Genomic DNA, 15,376 nt, shown 5'->3' on the forward strand with positions numbered 1-15,376 from the left:
CTTTCGAAACAATTCAAATTGTGTCATGTTTACAAAGAGCCCGAGTTTTCAGTCTCGTGTAATCCCATGAAGCGTTCACGATTGAAAAGAGCATACTTCTTCCTGAGCCTTCGGTCCACGTGGAATACATTTTTGCTGTTGAACTCAAGATTTGGGCGGTTGGCGACCTTTGCAGCAGCCCAGAACGCGCCCTGGGCATTGGACGACTTAATTAAGGCGCCTACACTCCAACCACCCGGATGTCGATGGGGGTTCTTTGGGGACGTTTGGGGATCACAGACTGCGCCCCGCCTGCCGGCCACTGATGACCTTTTAAGTTCTTAAACAGATGTCTTGGAGTGGAATAATAGGGGGGTTTCGTTTCGATGTGGGGATAACATTATGAGTCATTCCGTGGTCATTCATAGTGCGGCTTCTGTGTTCAAAATTTGCTTTGGGGCCACTGTGAAAAACAGCATCCTGATTTCTGATTGATGCGTTAAAATTATAGAGGAATTCTATAAATATTGAACTAATTGTATTATTGATATTTGATTGAATCTCTCGACCGTACTTTAACTAAGCCCCCCAACTTGTACCGAGTGCCGATACATATATACAATTCCTTGTAATCTGGGTTTTGTGACACGACTTACAAACGCTCATCTGTTTATTGTTTGTTAATAACTTTTCGCAGCATTTTATCTGGTTGCTCAATATGAATTAAGTGTTGGTTTTTTTATTTATCTCTTCATTATTTATTAATGAAATGTGAGTTTCTAGTTTATGATGATAAAAGGTATCAATTGCGACCTGGCGTTGCACGAGGCGGACTGTCGAGGGCAGACTTTCAGTAACTAACGTTTTATCTATCTGCTGTGCCACAAGATAATTTGTAAGTTTTCTCTTTTTCCTTGAAGCAATCCATTGCAGATCAAAAACCATATTTTCAGGGGGAGGCCTTTAGGGGAGGGGGATTTTGGCTCACTTTTAGAGGGGCATGGCCCCCCGTTACCCCTCTGTCTGCCGTCTCAGTGCAGCCGATAAGGGTTATCGATCATTGTTGATGTTCTTTTGTGGAATTGTTCATAAGTCGACACTGTGGTCACCAACTCAAACGACGCGGTAGTGGATATCTAGCCAGCAGTACCTTTCCATGCATATACAGCTTTATTAAGCAGCATGGTGTGTGAAGAAATGTGTGTTACTAGAAAAAAATAATAAGGAAATTCCGTAAAGAGAATGGGGAAGGTGTAGCAGCGATGTAAATAGACCGTCGGTGGCCAGATCCGGCCGGGAGGGAAAATCCGAAGTAACTTGCCGTGGTTGAATGCCAACTAAAATCAGCATCGGCAGCAAAATGACAGAGCAAAATACCCTCAGCATTGCCATAGCGTTTCCTGATTCCAACAAAAGGAAACAATAATCCTCGAGTGTAGTCTAAGATAAAATCTTGTACATACACATTCAGTGTGAGATTTATGATTTATATTCCAGGCCTTAAAAGAGCCACAATTGAATTCACAGTTTAATTATGGCCAACTAGCCGACGTACATATGATAATAGGACACCTCCGTACTGTTCTCCATTTTCGCTTGTAACAAGAGTATCACAGTTGGTTGGCCCAGCACAGCATTAGCAATCCTTTCACTGAAAACAAGTCGTTACATTTTGACTGAAAACAACAGTCTGTTGGCGCTTTAGCTTCGGTTTCAATTGTTATAATGTGTACATTTTCACGAAGGTTTATCATGGGCATATTATGTGAATTTGCTCAATCTATGAAGTTCCACAAGCTTCACTGTTACAGGTACAGGTTATCGTACTAGACGCACGCTATTCACTTAACTTAGAGTGTATTCCATAAATCATGCGTTGTTTATTATTCAGCTTCAATGGCATTCATACAGCTCAACACTGCTGCACTTGTGAGGCACATTTCAATTTTCATTATGCAGAGGTGCATTCCTGATGACGACTCGTGTACATGTACTACACGGCGAGTTCTAGAATGTGTTGTTGAGCTAGCTGATAAAAGAAGGTCAAAGTCGTGACCCCAGAACATAGTAACGCTTCGTCAATTCTTGTCACAACACAAGTATGTAGGGATTTACTTTTAGCAGGATTTGCCCTAATGGTATCTGTTAAGTGTTGGCTGTTATGAGGAATAGCCCTACACATCTCAGTGCCAAAACACCCCGAATTTTCGTTTACAGGAATTTCCATGCGTTTACACTATCGGTTTTCAAGGCTGAGTTCTCGATAAACTCAGTGTTTGTGAAGATTGAAATATGTCAGGATGTACTTTTGAAATATTTTTGAATGGCACATGGAAAGTAGAAGGGGCCTGAACTGATTGTAAGTTTTTCTTGCCCTCAATGAAATTGAAGAATTCGGGAAATGGAACATTTTGATTTCTGAGACTTGCTTACAAGTTTTAATTGGGGGCGGACATAGACGAATGGTTAAAACGTTTAAGGATCCATGTTGCTTTCATATCACCTAGATATTATACTAACACGTAAATGGTCATGTTCACAGTAAGCAAATCAAAGGAGCCTATAAATAAATTTATATAGTCGGTGGGAAGAGTGTAGATGTTATTTGCTCACACAAAATTTATTGGGCAAATAAATCAAATGATAAATTTCGAATGAGCCAGCGATGTGTCCGCGACAGCTCCCATCTTCACATGCATCCTCATCTTTTGCCCTGGCATGCTCCTGCTGAGAACCCATCCTGTCCAGGTAGAATCCATCTCGTGGGGGTAGGCTATGTATGACATCCGAGTCCAGCTGTGCATCCAGGAGATGCGCAGACGACCAGCGGGGAGTGGCGGTGTCGTTTACAAACACAGCACTGTTTATTTGCGATAGCAAGAAATATGGGTCGTTGGATCCATCCATTTCCTATATTTGGACATGTGTTGTGCGGGCAGTGGAAAAATGGCAGCGTGTTTGTGCATCTGACTGGAATGATTAGATTATGATGGTTGTAGCACAAGTTTTCACTACCTAGGCTTGAGCTTTTTTCAAATACATTTCTGTTTTCAGTATTATTGGCGAAGTTGGAAATCCCATCCCATCCTAAAGGAATGATCGGCGACAAGCAAAAATCTCTCAAAGTGTATAAAAAGTCAATTTTATTATGTTCGAAAAGGCTTTGCCATTGGTTTGAAACTATGTTACACAACTATTTAAAATGTGAAGAAAAATTAACATGAAGTGTAAAGTTACTTCGCCATTTCGAGAAAATAGGTTTATTCACCAGTAGCAGGTGCACCCAGGAAATATAAAGTTTCCAGTAACCATAGTGACAGGAAATCAAAGGTTTCCGGGGTCAGGCGTTTTATCAGACTTTCTGGCATGTTCTGATTTCCTACGTCCTTCACAAGGAAAGCTGAAGGTTGGTTAACGTACAAGTTTTAACGTCACCTTATATCTGTACAAAATTAACCCAAGAAATATGAGTAGCAGAATTTTGTTTTGCACGTCGTTTTCTCCGAACCAGAGTCACGCTCATGTAACGGGCTAGGCCCATGCGTTGGACGGATGCTTTGACAACCGTGTTGATTTTTCCTGGAGCGTGGTGTACAAACAATGAGCATGCGTATAACTAACGGGATGTGTGGACCATGGGTGAATGTATCCACGAGGAGCTTTCAACGTCCATGTTTAATACATGTGAGTCCTCTTGAATGTGTGAGCTCTGAAAGAGTTTGACGATTTTGAGGAAACAGCAAACTGAAAAAAATAAACATAAATCATACATGTAGATTGTATGCAGCATCCTCCGAAGCATGTGACCACGGACGTTCTGAGAAGAAAAAGAAATTCCCAGCAAAACAGCATTTTCAAATGACCGAATATTTGCCCGTCAAATCCAGGCTACTTCACACGTTTTTGTCTTGAATCACCGTGGTTTGAGTGAATATCGTTACATGCCCATGCATGCATACCATTTTGTAAACGAATAACTACCCAAACCTCCTCCATCGTTCAATATAAAATATCCTGGAAACTTCAGTAACTTGACCTGATGATGTCGACGCAATGGCGGATCCGAGAGGAGATTGAAAATGGGAGCCACGCCCCCAGGCATTTACCCCCTCACTAAGCCATCTAGTAACCTTCATGTTTTTGCCCTTCCCTATTTATGCACCTAAAAGCAAAAGTTTGGTTCTTTTTTGGCCCTCAGACACACTACTGAGTGCTTGGGAAACAGTTCAAGATTTCCTTCTAAGCTATAGAAAAGCTCAGTGTTTCCGTAGTTCTGTCATTGCATTTCAAATCAGTCGAACTTGTTCAGCACGAATGTGTTGTAGTTGAACGGAAAGTATTTGGAGTGGAGAGGGCGCTGTCTATAACAGCAGAAGACTCAGACCGAGTGAATCACTTCGCTGTATCGTGCTATTACATAACAGGAACTGGCTGTAACAACTAGAATAGGTTCTTCTAGCCGCAGCCAAGTAACTTTTTGTTTAAAATAAATAAATAAACAAACAAACAAACAACAACATAAATGCCGACTCTTTTAGGTGGCCATTTGCCCGCTTTCAGTGTTTGGCAAACACAGTCCTGATTACAACCCCTTTCCCACTCCTACCCCTTCACCTAGAAAAATATTCCGTGACGCCCATTGATGGTTTCGCTGTGTTTGCTTTATTTATCACGCCAGCCCTAATCTTTATGTCGGATGACTTCACCTATGTGTGGCGTTTTATAGGCTAAGAGGCCGGTCATTTGCTGGCATCGGACTTTGTACATGAATCACGCATTGCTTATCTCCTTTCGTGAGCGGTACTCTAATAGAGTTTATGCGTTTCCGGCGTCTCCATGGTGTCTCAGAGGCTGCTTTTGTCATTTTAATTTAGTTACAACGAATGCACAAAAAGTTTACTACTCGAGCTTGTCCCATTGATATGGAGCTCTTACCTGCGAGGATGCGTTAACGCATATTTCCTCTTATCGCGCGGTGTCAATGACTGTTTAATTTCACAGCAAGGACAACTGGGGATTTCAACAAACCTATACTCCGATTGGAGGTTCACCTTTAATCCTTTTCTCAGACTTCATGCATTGTACCACGTAAAATGTTAAGAAAGTACAATCATACGTGTACAACGATCGGGGCGGTTAAATAGTTTGGACGTTTACACTGAAAAAAGAAATGCTCGGAGTTTAAACACTTTTTTGTACGCACGTTTTTGACAAGTTTAACCCACGACATGTTTGTGTGTTAAAAAGGTTGAGGCAAAAAGTGTTTAAACTCGAAATGCTGTTTTTACAGTGTAAATAAAAATACTGGACTTGTGGCGACGCTTTGCCATGCCACGCCCCCTTCCCCCAACTTAAGGCCTACTGAAGTGATAAAAAAGGGATAATCAACGTCAGCTCGGGGTGTTACCTTATACGGAAAAATGGAAATGTTCAACACGTACCTTATTGCTAACACATTACGTTAAAAACAGAAAATACTAGTGACGACAGACGAGCTTTAATATGTAATTTAAACAACTCGAAAGCAAAGTCAGATTTTGTCGGATTGCGTGTAAAAGATCCTCAATCCGATCCGATCCAACGATGTACTGCATCGAGCCGATCCTAATCCCACTGAATCCACGTTAAATCCAATCTGATTCGATCCGAGCTGGGTTTCGGTTAACTTGGATTCGAATTCGAAGTCGGGTCCAGGGGAACATCTTTAATTCAACTACCTCACCATCGGTTGTGCCTGCGATAAATCACACGCCGCGGGGTAGGCAGTTTTGGTGTAGGTTTTGAACTTTTCAAACTTTGCTCTCTCACATACATGTACAGTAGGCCCTAGGTTTTTCGGGTTACGATGACAAGCAGTATCTATATCTCTTAGAAGAGTAAACAACGGTATGGGTTAATCGCTATCTCTGGAGGAATTGCAGTGTTACGCAGTTCAACGAAGACTACAGAAAGTACCTCAAACATTCGTGTCAGTTTGCATGGAGTGGAATGCCCTGGGCGTCCGGGTGAACAGGTCTGCTACACACGGCCAACCGAAACGTTGAGTGTTTTTGCGTTTGCAGAACGAAGGTAGGTGAACCATCGTGAAGCCCACGGTGAAACTACTGATTTTGTAAATTGGCACGGTCAAAATAGACTAAGTTCCCCGTACAAGTAGCATAAACTCCTCAAGAACCCCTGCTCTGGAAGTTAAATGAATCACTGATTTTGTTCTAATGACGCATAGAGTGTAAATTGATTAATTCTAACGAAATTGTCATTCATAATTGTCTGACCTGAGTTCCCTTTGTATTTTCTTCATTGACTGTCCCAAGTAAAGTTCCGCAACAGAGATGTTTCTGTAATACATAAAGTCTAGATTTTAGGTCATTGGCAACAGTCAGTGTTCCGACGTCCCTTTTTGTTAATAAAGTTTGGTGACAAAAACATGTACTGTATGTTCTTGCTGAATCTATGGGGAGCGAAGGGGCGGCACGGGGGTTAAAGACAATTCCAGAACCTAATTTTTGGGGTAAACCAATTTTTACGTAGGGGACGCCAAAAAAGTGTTGGGAATTTCTTAACTGCCTTTCATTGCCTTTCTGAGTGGTGTGAGACAACATTTTGTGGCTTTGAGAAGGAAATGAAATAAAAGCATCCCCCGAATTGCCTTTATCTCATTATATGTCAAAAAATATATCTTTATATTTTGACCCTTTGGGAAAAGGCCCCGCCCCCCTGCCTCTTGGATCCATCAGCGACGGAGACACGACCCCCTAGTGATTTCCACATTCATGTCACCCCCAAGTCATTAGTGATCATCTCAAAAAGTGTAAAAGAGATTTAAAAAGGGAGCTCATTTCATCCAAGAGCTCCAGCACTGCACGCTCACAGTCCAGTTCAGCTTCAGATCACCTCACAGGTATTAAAATAGTGCCCACTAACCCTGTCATACTGGTTCTTCGACTCTTTAATTTAAAAGAGAAATTAAGGATATGCGAATTTGGATTTAGGTGAAGGGAATTCAAGGCCTATTTAATTTTAAGACCTAAATGATAGATGCAACTGCATCTTACAAAACTCACCACTAAAACACGCGTTTAAATGACGTCGACCACTTTTGACCATCATATCATCTTCTGACTTTTCTGCCTATTCATGGAAACTACAGTAGTCTTATCTTCATAAAGTTTATTTAGCCGGTTGTTATCACTTAACAAACGCTCATATTGACAAATCTAAAAGATGCAAGGACCGTCGCGCTCTGAATTTACTGGCTTGAAAGATCTACAACATGAGATACCATCACCAACGCTTTCTTTCAAGCAAGAGGTCGAGGGTACTTACAATTTTTAAGCAAAAGTTAACTGTTGACTAATCAGTGAAGGGTTTTGTGTACATAGTTTTATTTTCTCTTCCTTTTTCTCCCCCTCACAGAAGCACAGGTCACCGCAGGACCGCGCTACGGTGATGGAAGACGAAAAATCGACGGAATTATCGGTGCCAACTGTAGATTCGGAGTTCAAGTCCAAAGACAACCTTAGCCATGGAAAGGCTGTCATCGAAACATCGTTTTCAAGCCAAGGTAATGAATTGATTGACACATAGTGAACATCAGTTGCAGGCGGGCAAACATTCAAATTTAGATTTTGTCATACACGGCGCGCTATGCTTTCGAGCACGTTCTTGTTGAGTCGTGACCGCAAACGTTGACTGCTTCGCTGCTTCTTACTGAAGACGTGTCGGCTTATCGTGTCACGATTGTACGGGAATGTGCACAGTAATTGCGGTGTGAATCTGTTTTGAAGCCTGATGTGTAGCCTTTGGACTACCAATTTACTTGCCAACGATTGTACATTAATCGCCTTAATCCCAAACTAAAGTGGCTCCTGAATTGTTTTCCTATCTGTACGAAATACACGTTGTATTTCTGTCTGGTACCGTTCTTTGCACTTGGGCTACCGCCATGAGTGCCACGATGCTGGCAACAAAACGTGTCAAGGTTCAGTGAAAACATATTGTCAGCCGAATAGAGCAATATTTGTAATGCACGCTTGTTGAAAATTGTGCGATTGCAGCTGAGAATAAAAACGGCATAATGACGAAGGGCGACCAGGATACCGCCAAGGCTAATCTCCTGGACGTGGCGGCGACGTCGGATGAAATTGACGCTCAAGAGGCGACTGGAGACGGAGTCCCGCAATCGGACGTTTCCGGACGAGGGACGAGATTTTCCGAGAACATCCGGAAAACCGTCTTCGGTTTAATCATAGTGATCGGAATTGCCGTGTCGTGGGTTGGAGCGACACAGTTTACTCAGAGCACGTATTCCCCGGATTTCTCTTCTGCTTCGGTGAATGTTTGGTTTTCGACATCGTGGATGCTAGTCTGCTATCCAGTTTACGTTCTCGGCGCTTTAGTGTTTCTGCCGCGGAGTCGAAGTGTGGAGGGCTTCAAAAATCTGTACAGGTGGGCTAATTGTAAACTTTGTGCCTTCGCCTGACCTTGTTGGTGTTCTTTTCTCAACATACAATTTTTGCTGAGTGGATTTGCAAGGGAATGACAAAGATTCACGCTGAAAGGGGAAATGTGATGCGGTGGAACTATGCCAGGGACCAACGGTCGTAGAAACTACTAAGGAATGGTTTATTTATGACACAATTATGAAGGAAGTGATTAATACAGTATACATATCTGTTGATACTTAATACTTCCGTCCATTATCTCAATGTAACTCTTTCCGGGTGTTGAAAATTTACAAAGATGATTTAAATGGATATTTGTACGTTTTGGCGAACGATGCGTGCTCTACGTTTTTGCTGAAACGGGTTTTAAATACTCGCTGTGAATTTGTCCCGCAGCGATTCCGAGGCCGTGTTTGGTAGACGGGGTCTCTGCCTGCGCACATTCGCCACCCTTACAGTGCCATTCGCTGCCTGTTGGGCCGTCACCAACTATCTGTACGTCTATGCCCTCGGTAAGATAGCCGCAGCCGATGTGACCGCTCTCTTCTCCTCCAATACAGCCTTCATCTACATCTTCTCGTGGCTGTGGCTCCACGAACGGCTCGTTTTGCTGCCTGCTAGGGTAATGTTGACCCCATCTTTATCAAATGTACTGAGGGAATTAGATATGCATATTGTTGTTTGTGATGAAAGCCATGAAAGAGGAGTTTCATATCATGTCGAAAAAAACCCAGTCCATTAGACATTTATGACGTATATATACCCTCAGTGGATTCTACAAAATGCGTATTGTTCCTTCCGCATTAGAATTTTGATTTCAAAACTTCTAGGAATAAATTAATTCCATCAAGACGCTATGAACTTTCTTGTGCCAGTTTGTATGAATCTGTGTCAATGATCAAGCACACGAGCAGTGATTTCCTGACCAGCACAGAATTTCCTGACCTATGGCCACACATTTGTGCTGTATACGTGGGTAAAATTGCATGTACTGTTTCAAGTTACGGATATGGTCGAAGTGAATACTGAGGGTTCGCAACAGTTACAACGAGGGCTGGCTGACATTTCCCTCTCTCGTTTCAGAGTGTTTCCGTTCTGATGTCCATTGGCGGCATGGTCCTTATCTCGTATGCCGATGGATTTGAAGGGCCAACGGCGCTTGGAATCAGCTTCTCCATTGGCTCAGCGATCGGCTCCGCTGTTTACAAGGTGCGATGCAACCAGAGATAGAAACTGAATTTGCGAAAAGTAGTTACTTGAGCTGGATTTGCTCCGAGCACAATAGATTGTATATTCGTTTCTTTCGGGTTTGCGATGATCATCGAAAGCATCATAACATCAATACCATGATCACGCAACGAGGTTTTTTTCACAGCCTTTGAATTCAAAACTACTTGGATGTGATTTTTGCCACTGGCTCAGATGTATTTTATTCGGTAATAGTCATTTCCCAAACGAATTGTAACTGTCCCGGGATCGTGTCCAGTATAGGATCGTCAGTACCGCAAAGCATATTCCAATGAAAAATAGCAACAAGCGCCAATTACAAAAAAAATCAAGGGAGATCTGTAAATATTTAGACAATATCTCGTCACAACTTTCCACTTAAGCAATGTCTTATATTTGCGATAGAACCAGCGTGGGAGTGTTGTCCTCAGAGGTAAAAGTTGTTATTTTTCATATGCAAATTACCAGCAACTGATCACCTTCGCAGGTGTTGTTTAAGCGGTACGTCGGCAACGCCTCTTCTGGGCAGGTCTCCCTCTTTCTCAGCGTGCTGGGCATCTTTAACATCCTCTTCCTGTGGCCCTTTATTATTATCTTTTATTACACGGACGTGGAGACTTGGAGCTTCGACAAGATACCCTGGGATTATCTCTGCGGCAGTGCCGCACTGAGCGTCGGTGAGTTTGACTGTTCCTTCTTAAAAAAAATCTAACTTAAATTTGTCAGTTGTCAGAGTAAATTTTCAATTCAGTTCGCTTTAAAGTGTACATTTTAGACACGGATGGAGACCAGTCTACGAGCTATAAAATGCACAGTCCAGCGGTTTCCATCAAGACGACTTAACTTTTGGTAGCATAGCTTCTTGCAACCTGTTAATACTCGTTCTGATGTTGCTGATGCCTTTTTCCTATTCCAATAGCTTTCAACTTCCTGATTAACTTCGGCATAGCTCTGACGTTTCCACTGTTTATCGCCCTCGGCACCGTTGTTGGTATTCCTCTGAATGCAGGTGCGTAGAATGCTGAAAAAATGCTCAGAATAACAGTAACAACCGAAGAGAAGGCTTTCCGTATCTTAATTCAAAGTGAAAAATATTACACTCTAAAAAGGATCAGTCAAATCTGACTAGAATTCCGTAAAATTTGACTGGCTCTTCAGGGTCAGCTGGGTGCAACTGGAAATTAGTCAATCAGACTAGATTTTTTTCAGTCATTTCATTGACGTTTCAAAAGGCATCGAGTAGGAATCTTGTCAGAAAGCATGATTTGCCAACGTCAGCGTAGGTGTTTGATTGAAACCGTAGTCAATCTTTAACAACTAGGAAAATCAGTCAACATTTTGACTAGGTTGTTTTAAGAGTGTAGGTGTCATATGAACTTATTACGTCATCAGTTCACTACGTCATCGCCCTAGATGAGCAGGGTCCGAATCCCTTTGGCTGTGACTTGAAATTATGCACTGCTCTATGGGAACTGGCTGTTGCAACTACCATAGGCTTGTGCGTAATTTCAGGCCGCAGGACACGGCCTTCGTCAACATTGCCGGATGTTGCCACAGGAGGCCTAGTTGCAGAATTTGTGCCTACAATGAGGCTGCGTCTGTGAAAATAGCATTATCAATGTCTGTTATTTATTCTCATACCAATAGTCGTCGACTTGATTTTCCGTGGCAAGGATTTCAGCAACTTCAAAATCGGCGGGTCGGTGTTAGTCATAGTTGGGTTCCTCATCATGTTGATACCAGAAAACATCCAGCAGAAGGTGGCGTGCTGGACGGAAGGCAGCTGTCCGTGGGAACGAAGGCGACGCGCGAGAGAGGATTTACGGGCTGATGACGCTGGTGTCGACAACCACGGTGCCATCGATGCGGTCGAAACAAAGTGTCCGGAAATGGATGAAGTTTCTGTGCAAGTGGACATACAGCCGTAAATGGAATATCCAGTTTGTGAAATGACTGCTATCTAACGCCATGCCGTTTCAATACCGATGATCGAAAATTCTGGAAAGGATACGATGGGTACTCATATTTTGTTCACAGATGCAGAAAATGTTTAACAGTTGAAATGGTCATACAGGCAAACATCAATTACTAAACCCGACCTCAGTTTAGTGGGTGTTCGACAACATTCCATTAAACCTTTTCGAGGTATATTTGCACAGTAAACGAAGAACAATGAATGGACATAAAGAATGCAGAAACCTACCTTGATTGGTTTGTAAACATGTATGCAAACGAATTGTTATGCCTTGTTTACACTTAAATTCCTGAGCTAAAATAACAAATATTAAAACTCAGACAATAAAAATTAATCAAAGTGAGCGTTGCTTCCTATAAACTGCACGGAACATTACGCATTTGACACAAAATTGATACTAAAAGGCTTCAACGAAATTTGCTAAAAATCGCTTATTACTATACATGTACTTAAAATTTTCACCTCTAAGGGTGAACTGAAATCATGATATCCTTGAGGAATTAAGACAAATATTTTGCAAGCATTTGCTATATCTATCGATGTGTTGCCACTGATGACCAGGGTTCGAGTCTCTCCTGAGCCGATACGTCTCAAAAATATCATCTTTCCAAATGTACAGCATGCAAGTTACATCGTAAATTTATAGATATTTATTCGTGCCATTTGTTATATTCGTCCTTGCGCTCAACCTCTTACGAACAATACAGTGTATACATATATTAAACCACACAGAGCTGTACATATATGTTTTACTTGCATGGAGATCGAGTTCGATTAATGAATTTCTGCTGCTTTTGTTTTGTAGTTACAGTGTAAGAATGAGCTGGTTCTATGCACTTGGGATTTCAGTGCACGTTTTTTCTGTTTCGCTGCAGACATATGTATGCGCAAAACCACGCAATAAACATTTATCGCTTTACAGATTGCGGTGTGGGTCTGTGTTATATAAATTTTGCTGTAAAAAGGTGGTCTGTCACAATTAAGTCACTTGAGACTTTTTTGAAGAATCCTTAACCAAAGCTTTGACTGTTATACCACGCAAGATATGGGACGGAGGGGTACCCCCTTACCTGTTCAATCCCTATACACACTCTAGACTATTGTTACCTAACACATCCCCCCAGAAGTCTGTAAAGAATTCCTGAGATTCCGATCAAACAATGACTAACACAAGGGTGGGGGGATTCTCTCCGACCCATATCTTGCTTCAGATGTTGCCTGTAGAGGGTTTGCACGGCTTTCACGTAACAGGCCAGTGTCTTCGTCCCACGGGGTATATTGGCACAGATGAGGCTTCTTTGTGGAACAAAGAACCGCCTCGCACAGCCGCTATAATACCTATCAGGATAAGTTGGGAAGGGACTGTGGCGGCAGATCGCTAAATTAGCCCAGAAAAAGCCAAGTGAATTTTTTTTGCGTCTTTCTCTTAGAAAGCATTGCTACTGAGGATACAGCACATCTTTTCGAATCAGCTTTCCAAAAGTAGGCCCATTTGAAGTAAGATATGGGACGGAGAGAACCCCCCCCCGCGCCTTTGTGTTGATCATTGCACCCTCCGTCCCATATCTTGCCTGGTATAGTTAGTAGTTGCCTGTGTTCCAGAGTGAAGCTGATGCTTTGTGCTGACATGCAAGTTGAGCTGCACGTCTGCTCTCAGATCATAATTTTGTGCTGTGTGCATCGTAGCCAAATTTCTGTGTGAAATTTTGTGCCAGTTTCGGCAATGCTTTTATGCCACTTTGGCATTCTGAGTGGAGCATTTCTAGACCAAGCTGGGCGAAGACTCTAAGTGAAGCAAGAGAATATTAACTGCAAGTTATTCGTTGATACCGATGTATTTGGTTTGAAAATTTATTGCTGCTTGTGCTAGAGTTAACAAAGGATTACCTGGTGTTAAATGTCCCTTGTGTTAAATGTCCAAATGTTATTGTAGTGTGTTTAAAAATGACGAACAAGTCGAAGTTCAGATTTTAATCTGAACAGTAACAGAGGCAGATGTTAGGCGCCCAAAGCTGTGTGTTAAGCAAGCGCGACGCATAGGCTCCGCCTTGTATGTTGTGCGATAGGGCAGCGGAAATCACTGCTTGGTCACGTGAGCGCGGGCGTGGTCACAGCAGCACGAAGGCTATAAAAGGCGCGCGCAGGCTAGGCCTAGTCGTCCTGATATCAAGGGCTAACATGATCCGGAGGTAAGGGTCGAAAATCGTGTGAAAGGGTTAAAGTCACCTAGCCTAGCTGCTCAGGGACTCTCCGGCGTGCCGTCCGCGCCGACGCGCCTCGAGGAGGAGGGCGCCCTCGCTTTCGTCGGAGTGGCGCGGCGTCACAATATTAGCAGGTTTTGGGTCATTTATATATCTATTAATGTTTAGGTGATCATCAATTTGGGTATTGAAGACACCCTGTAACTACCCGAGTTTGAAAGTGAGGACTGAGTAACTACTACAGAAGAACAGAACTACTGTAGAGACTCAAGACCTCGTTTGCCAAGGACCGGTCGGAACTACCTATCACATTTGATTGACGTTCAGTTTAAATTTTAGAGATTGTGTTCTAGTCCAAGTAAATGTAGGGCTAACTCAGTAAAAAACAGAAACTTCTACTTTTTGTTACGCCAGGCATCGTGAAAACTGTAGACATTTTATGTTGAAGTCCTCGCTGGTTCACTCAAATTGTCGATAAGAAATATCAATTGTGATACAACTGAAACACTCAAATCTGGGTTTTTTTGATTGGCTAAGACTAAGATCTGGCGGTAATTTTCCAGTTTTCAGTAAAAACATGTATATGTCCTGTCAATTTGAGGTATTTGTGATTAGAAGAAATTCAATATTTACTCTAATTTTTTTCTAACATTGAAATCTGACTATTAAAACCTCATATTTTATTTTGTATTTTAAGGTTGGAAGCAAGTTGTAAACAAGAATTCATACAAAGAAAATAACGTGTTTTGATGCCTCAGTTGTGTGTACATTATCCCAGTTGTCCAGTTCTGAACTGTGACAGAACAATCCACGCTATCTTTTAATTAGGAACTAAACAAACCAGTTCTACCTTGGGTTCTCTTGAAAATACCCTTAGAAGTGAGGGAGGAAAGGATGAGAGAGAGAGGGAGAAAGTAAAAGATTAAAAAAAAGCCTACGACACTCGGTATTCCCAGGCGGTCTCCCATCCAAGTACTGACCGGGCCCGACGTTGCTTAACTTCGGTGATCGGACGAGAACCGGTGTATTCAACGTAGTATGGTCGTAGGCAATTATAATTAGTTTTATAGGTTATTTATAGATGTCATGTGTGATCGATCTGCGAAACATGCTAGTCACGAGGTATATTTGCATAATTCAATGACGTTGGGTATGCATATGCATAGTCCTTGGAAATAACAAATTTAAATTATCAAAACATCCTGCAATTAGGTTCTCCTTCGGTCTTCTTCTTCCTCGAGATGCGCCAACTTCAAATATTTAATTACTCAGGCACAATGAAATTAGAAGCAGTTACAGGTAGGAGGAAAACCCCAGAGGAATGTTGTGGGTAAAACCCACGGAGTCAAGTAGAGACTGAAAACCCAACCCATAGGCCTATGTGGACCGAGCCAGGAGTCCAACTCGGACCGCAGACATGGTAGAGGTGGAAGGCGAGGAAAGAACCACCACGCCAACCCGATTTCTCGGTTTTTACATTAAAATTGAAAGTACATTCATTTCATTACATCAACTGTAAAAGCCCGTCTGTCGACTGACTGGTACGGTGA

At 42.2% G+C, this 15,376-nt stretch overlaps 1 protein-coding gene and 1 non-coding gene across 2 annotated transcripts; one reads left to right on the forward strand and one right to left on the reverse strand.

Annotated features, from left to right (window-relative positions):
- Positions 1-5,752: 5,752 nt before the first annotated feature.
- LOC110973103 (solute carrier family 35 member F3-like) lies at positions 5,753-12,546 on the forward strand. The gene is made up of 8 exons (XM_022223614.2): positions 5,753-6,048; positions 7,396-7,543; positions 8,037-8,427; positions 8,820-9,045; positions 9,507-9,632; positions 10,138-10,327; positions 10,570-10,659; positions 11,298-12,546. Exons 2-8 carry the CDS (start codon positions 7,429-7,431, stop codon positions 11,576-11,578), a joined length of 1,419 nt encoding a protein of 472 aa, XP_022079306.2. The 5' UTR covers positions 5,753-6,048; positions 7,396-7,428; the 3' UTR covers positions 11,579-12,546.
- Positions 12,547-14,757: 2,211 nt separating this feature from the next.
- LOC147799724 (5S ribosomal RNA) lies at positions 14,758-14,876 on the reverse strand. The gene has a single exon (XR_015424957.1). It is a non-coding gene; the product is annotated as a 5S ribosomal RNA (ribosomal RNA).
- Positions 14,877-15,376: the final 500 nt, after the last annotated feature.

Source organism: Acanthaster planci, linkage group LG03 (assembly GCF_054643075.1).
Source record: "Acanthaster planci isolate LZ-2023a linkage group LG03, COTS_SCS, whole genome shotgun sequence".
NCBI classification, from domain to species: Eukaryota; Metazoa; Echinodermata; class Asteroidea; order Valvatida; family Acanthasteridae; genus Acanthaster; species Acanthaster planci.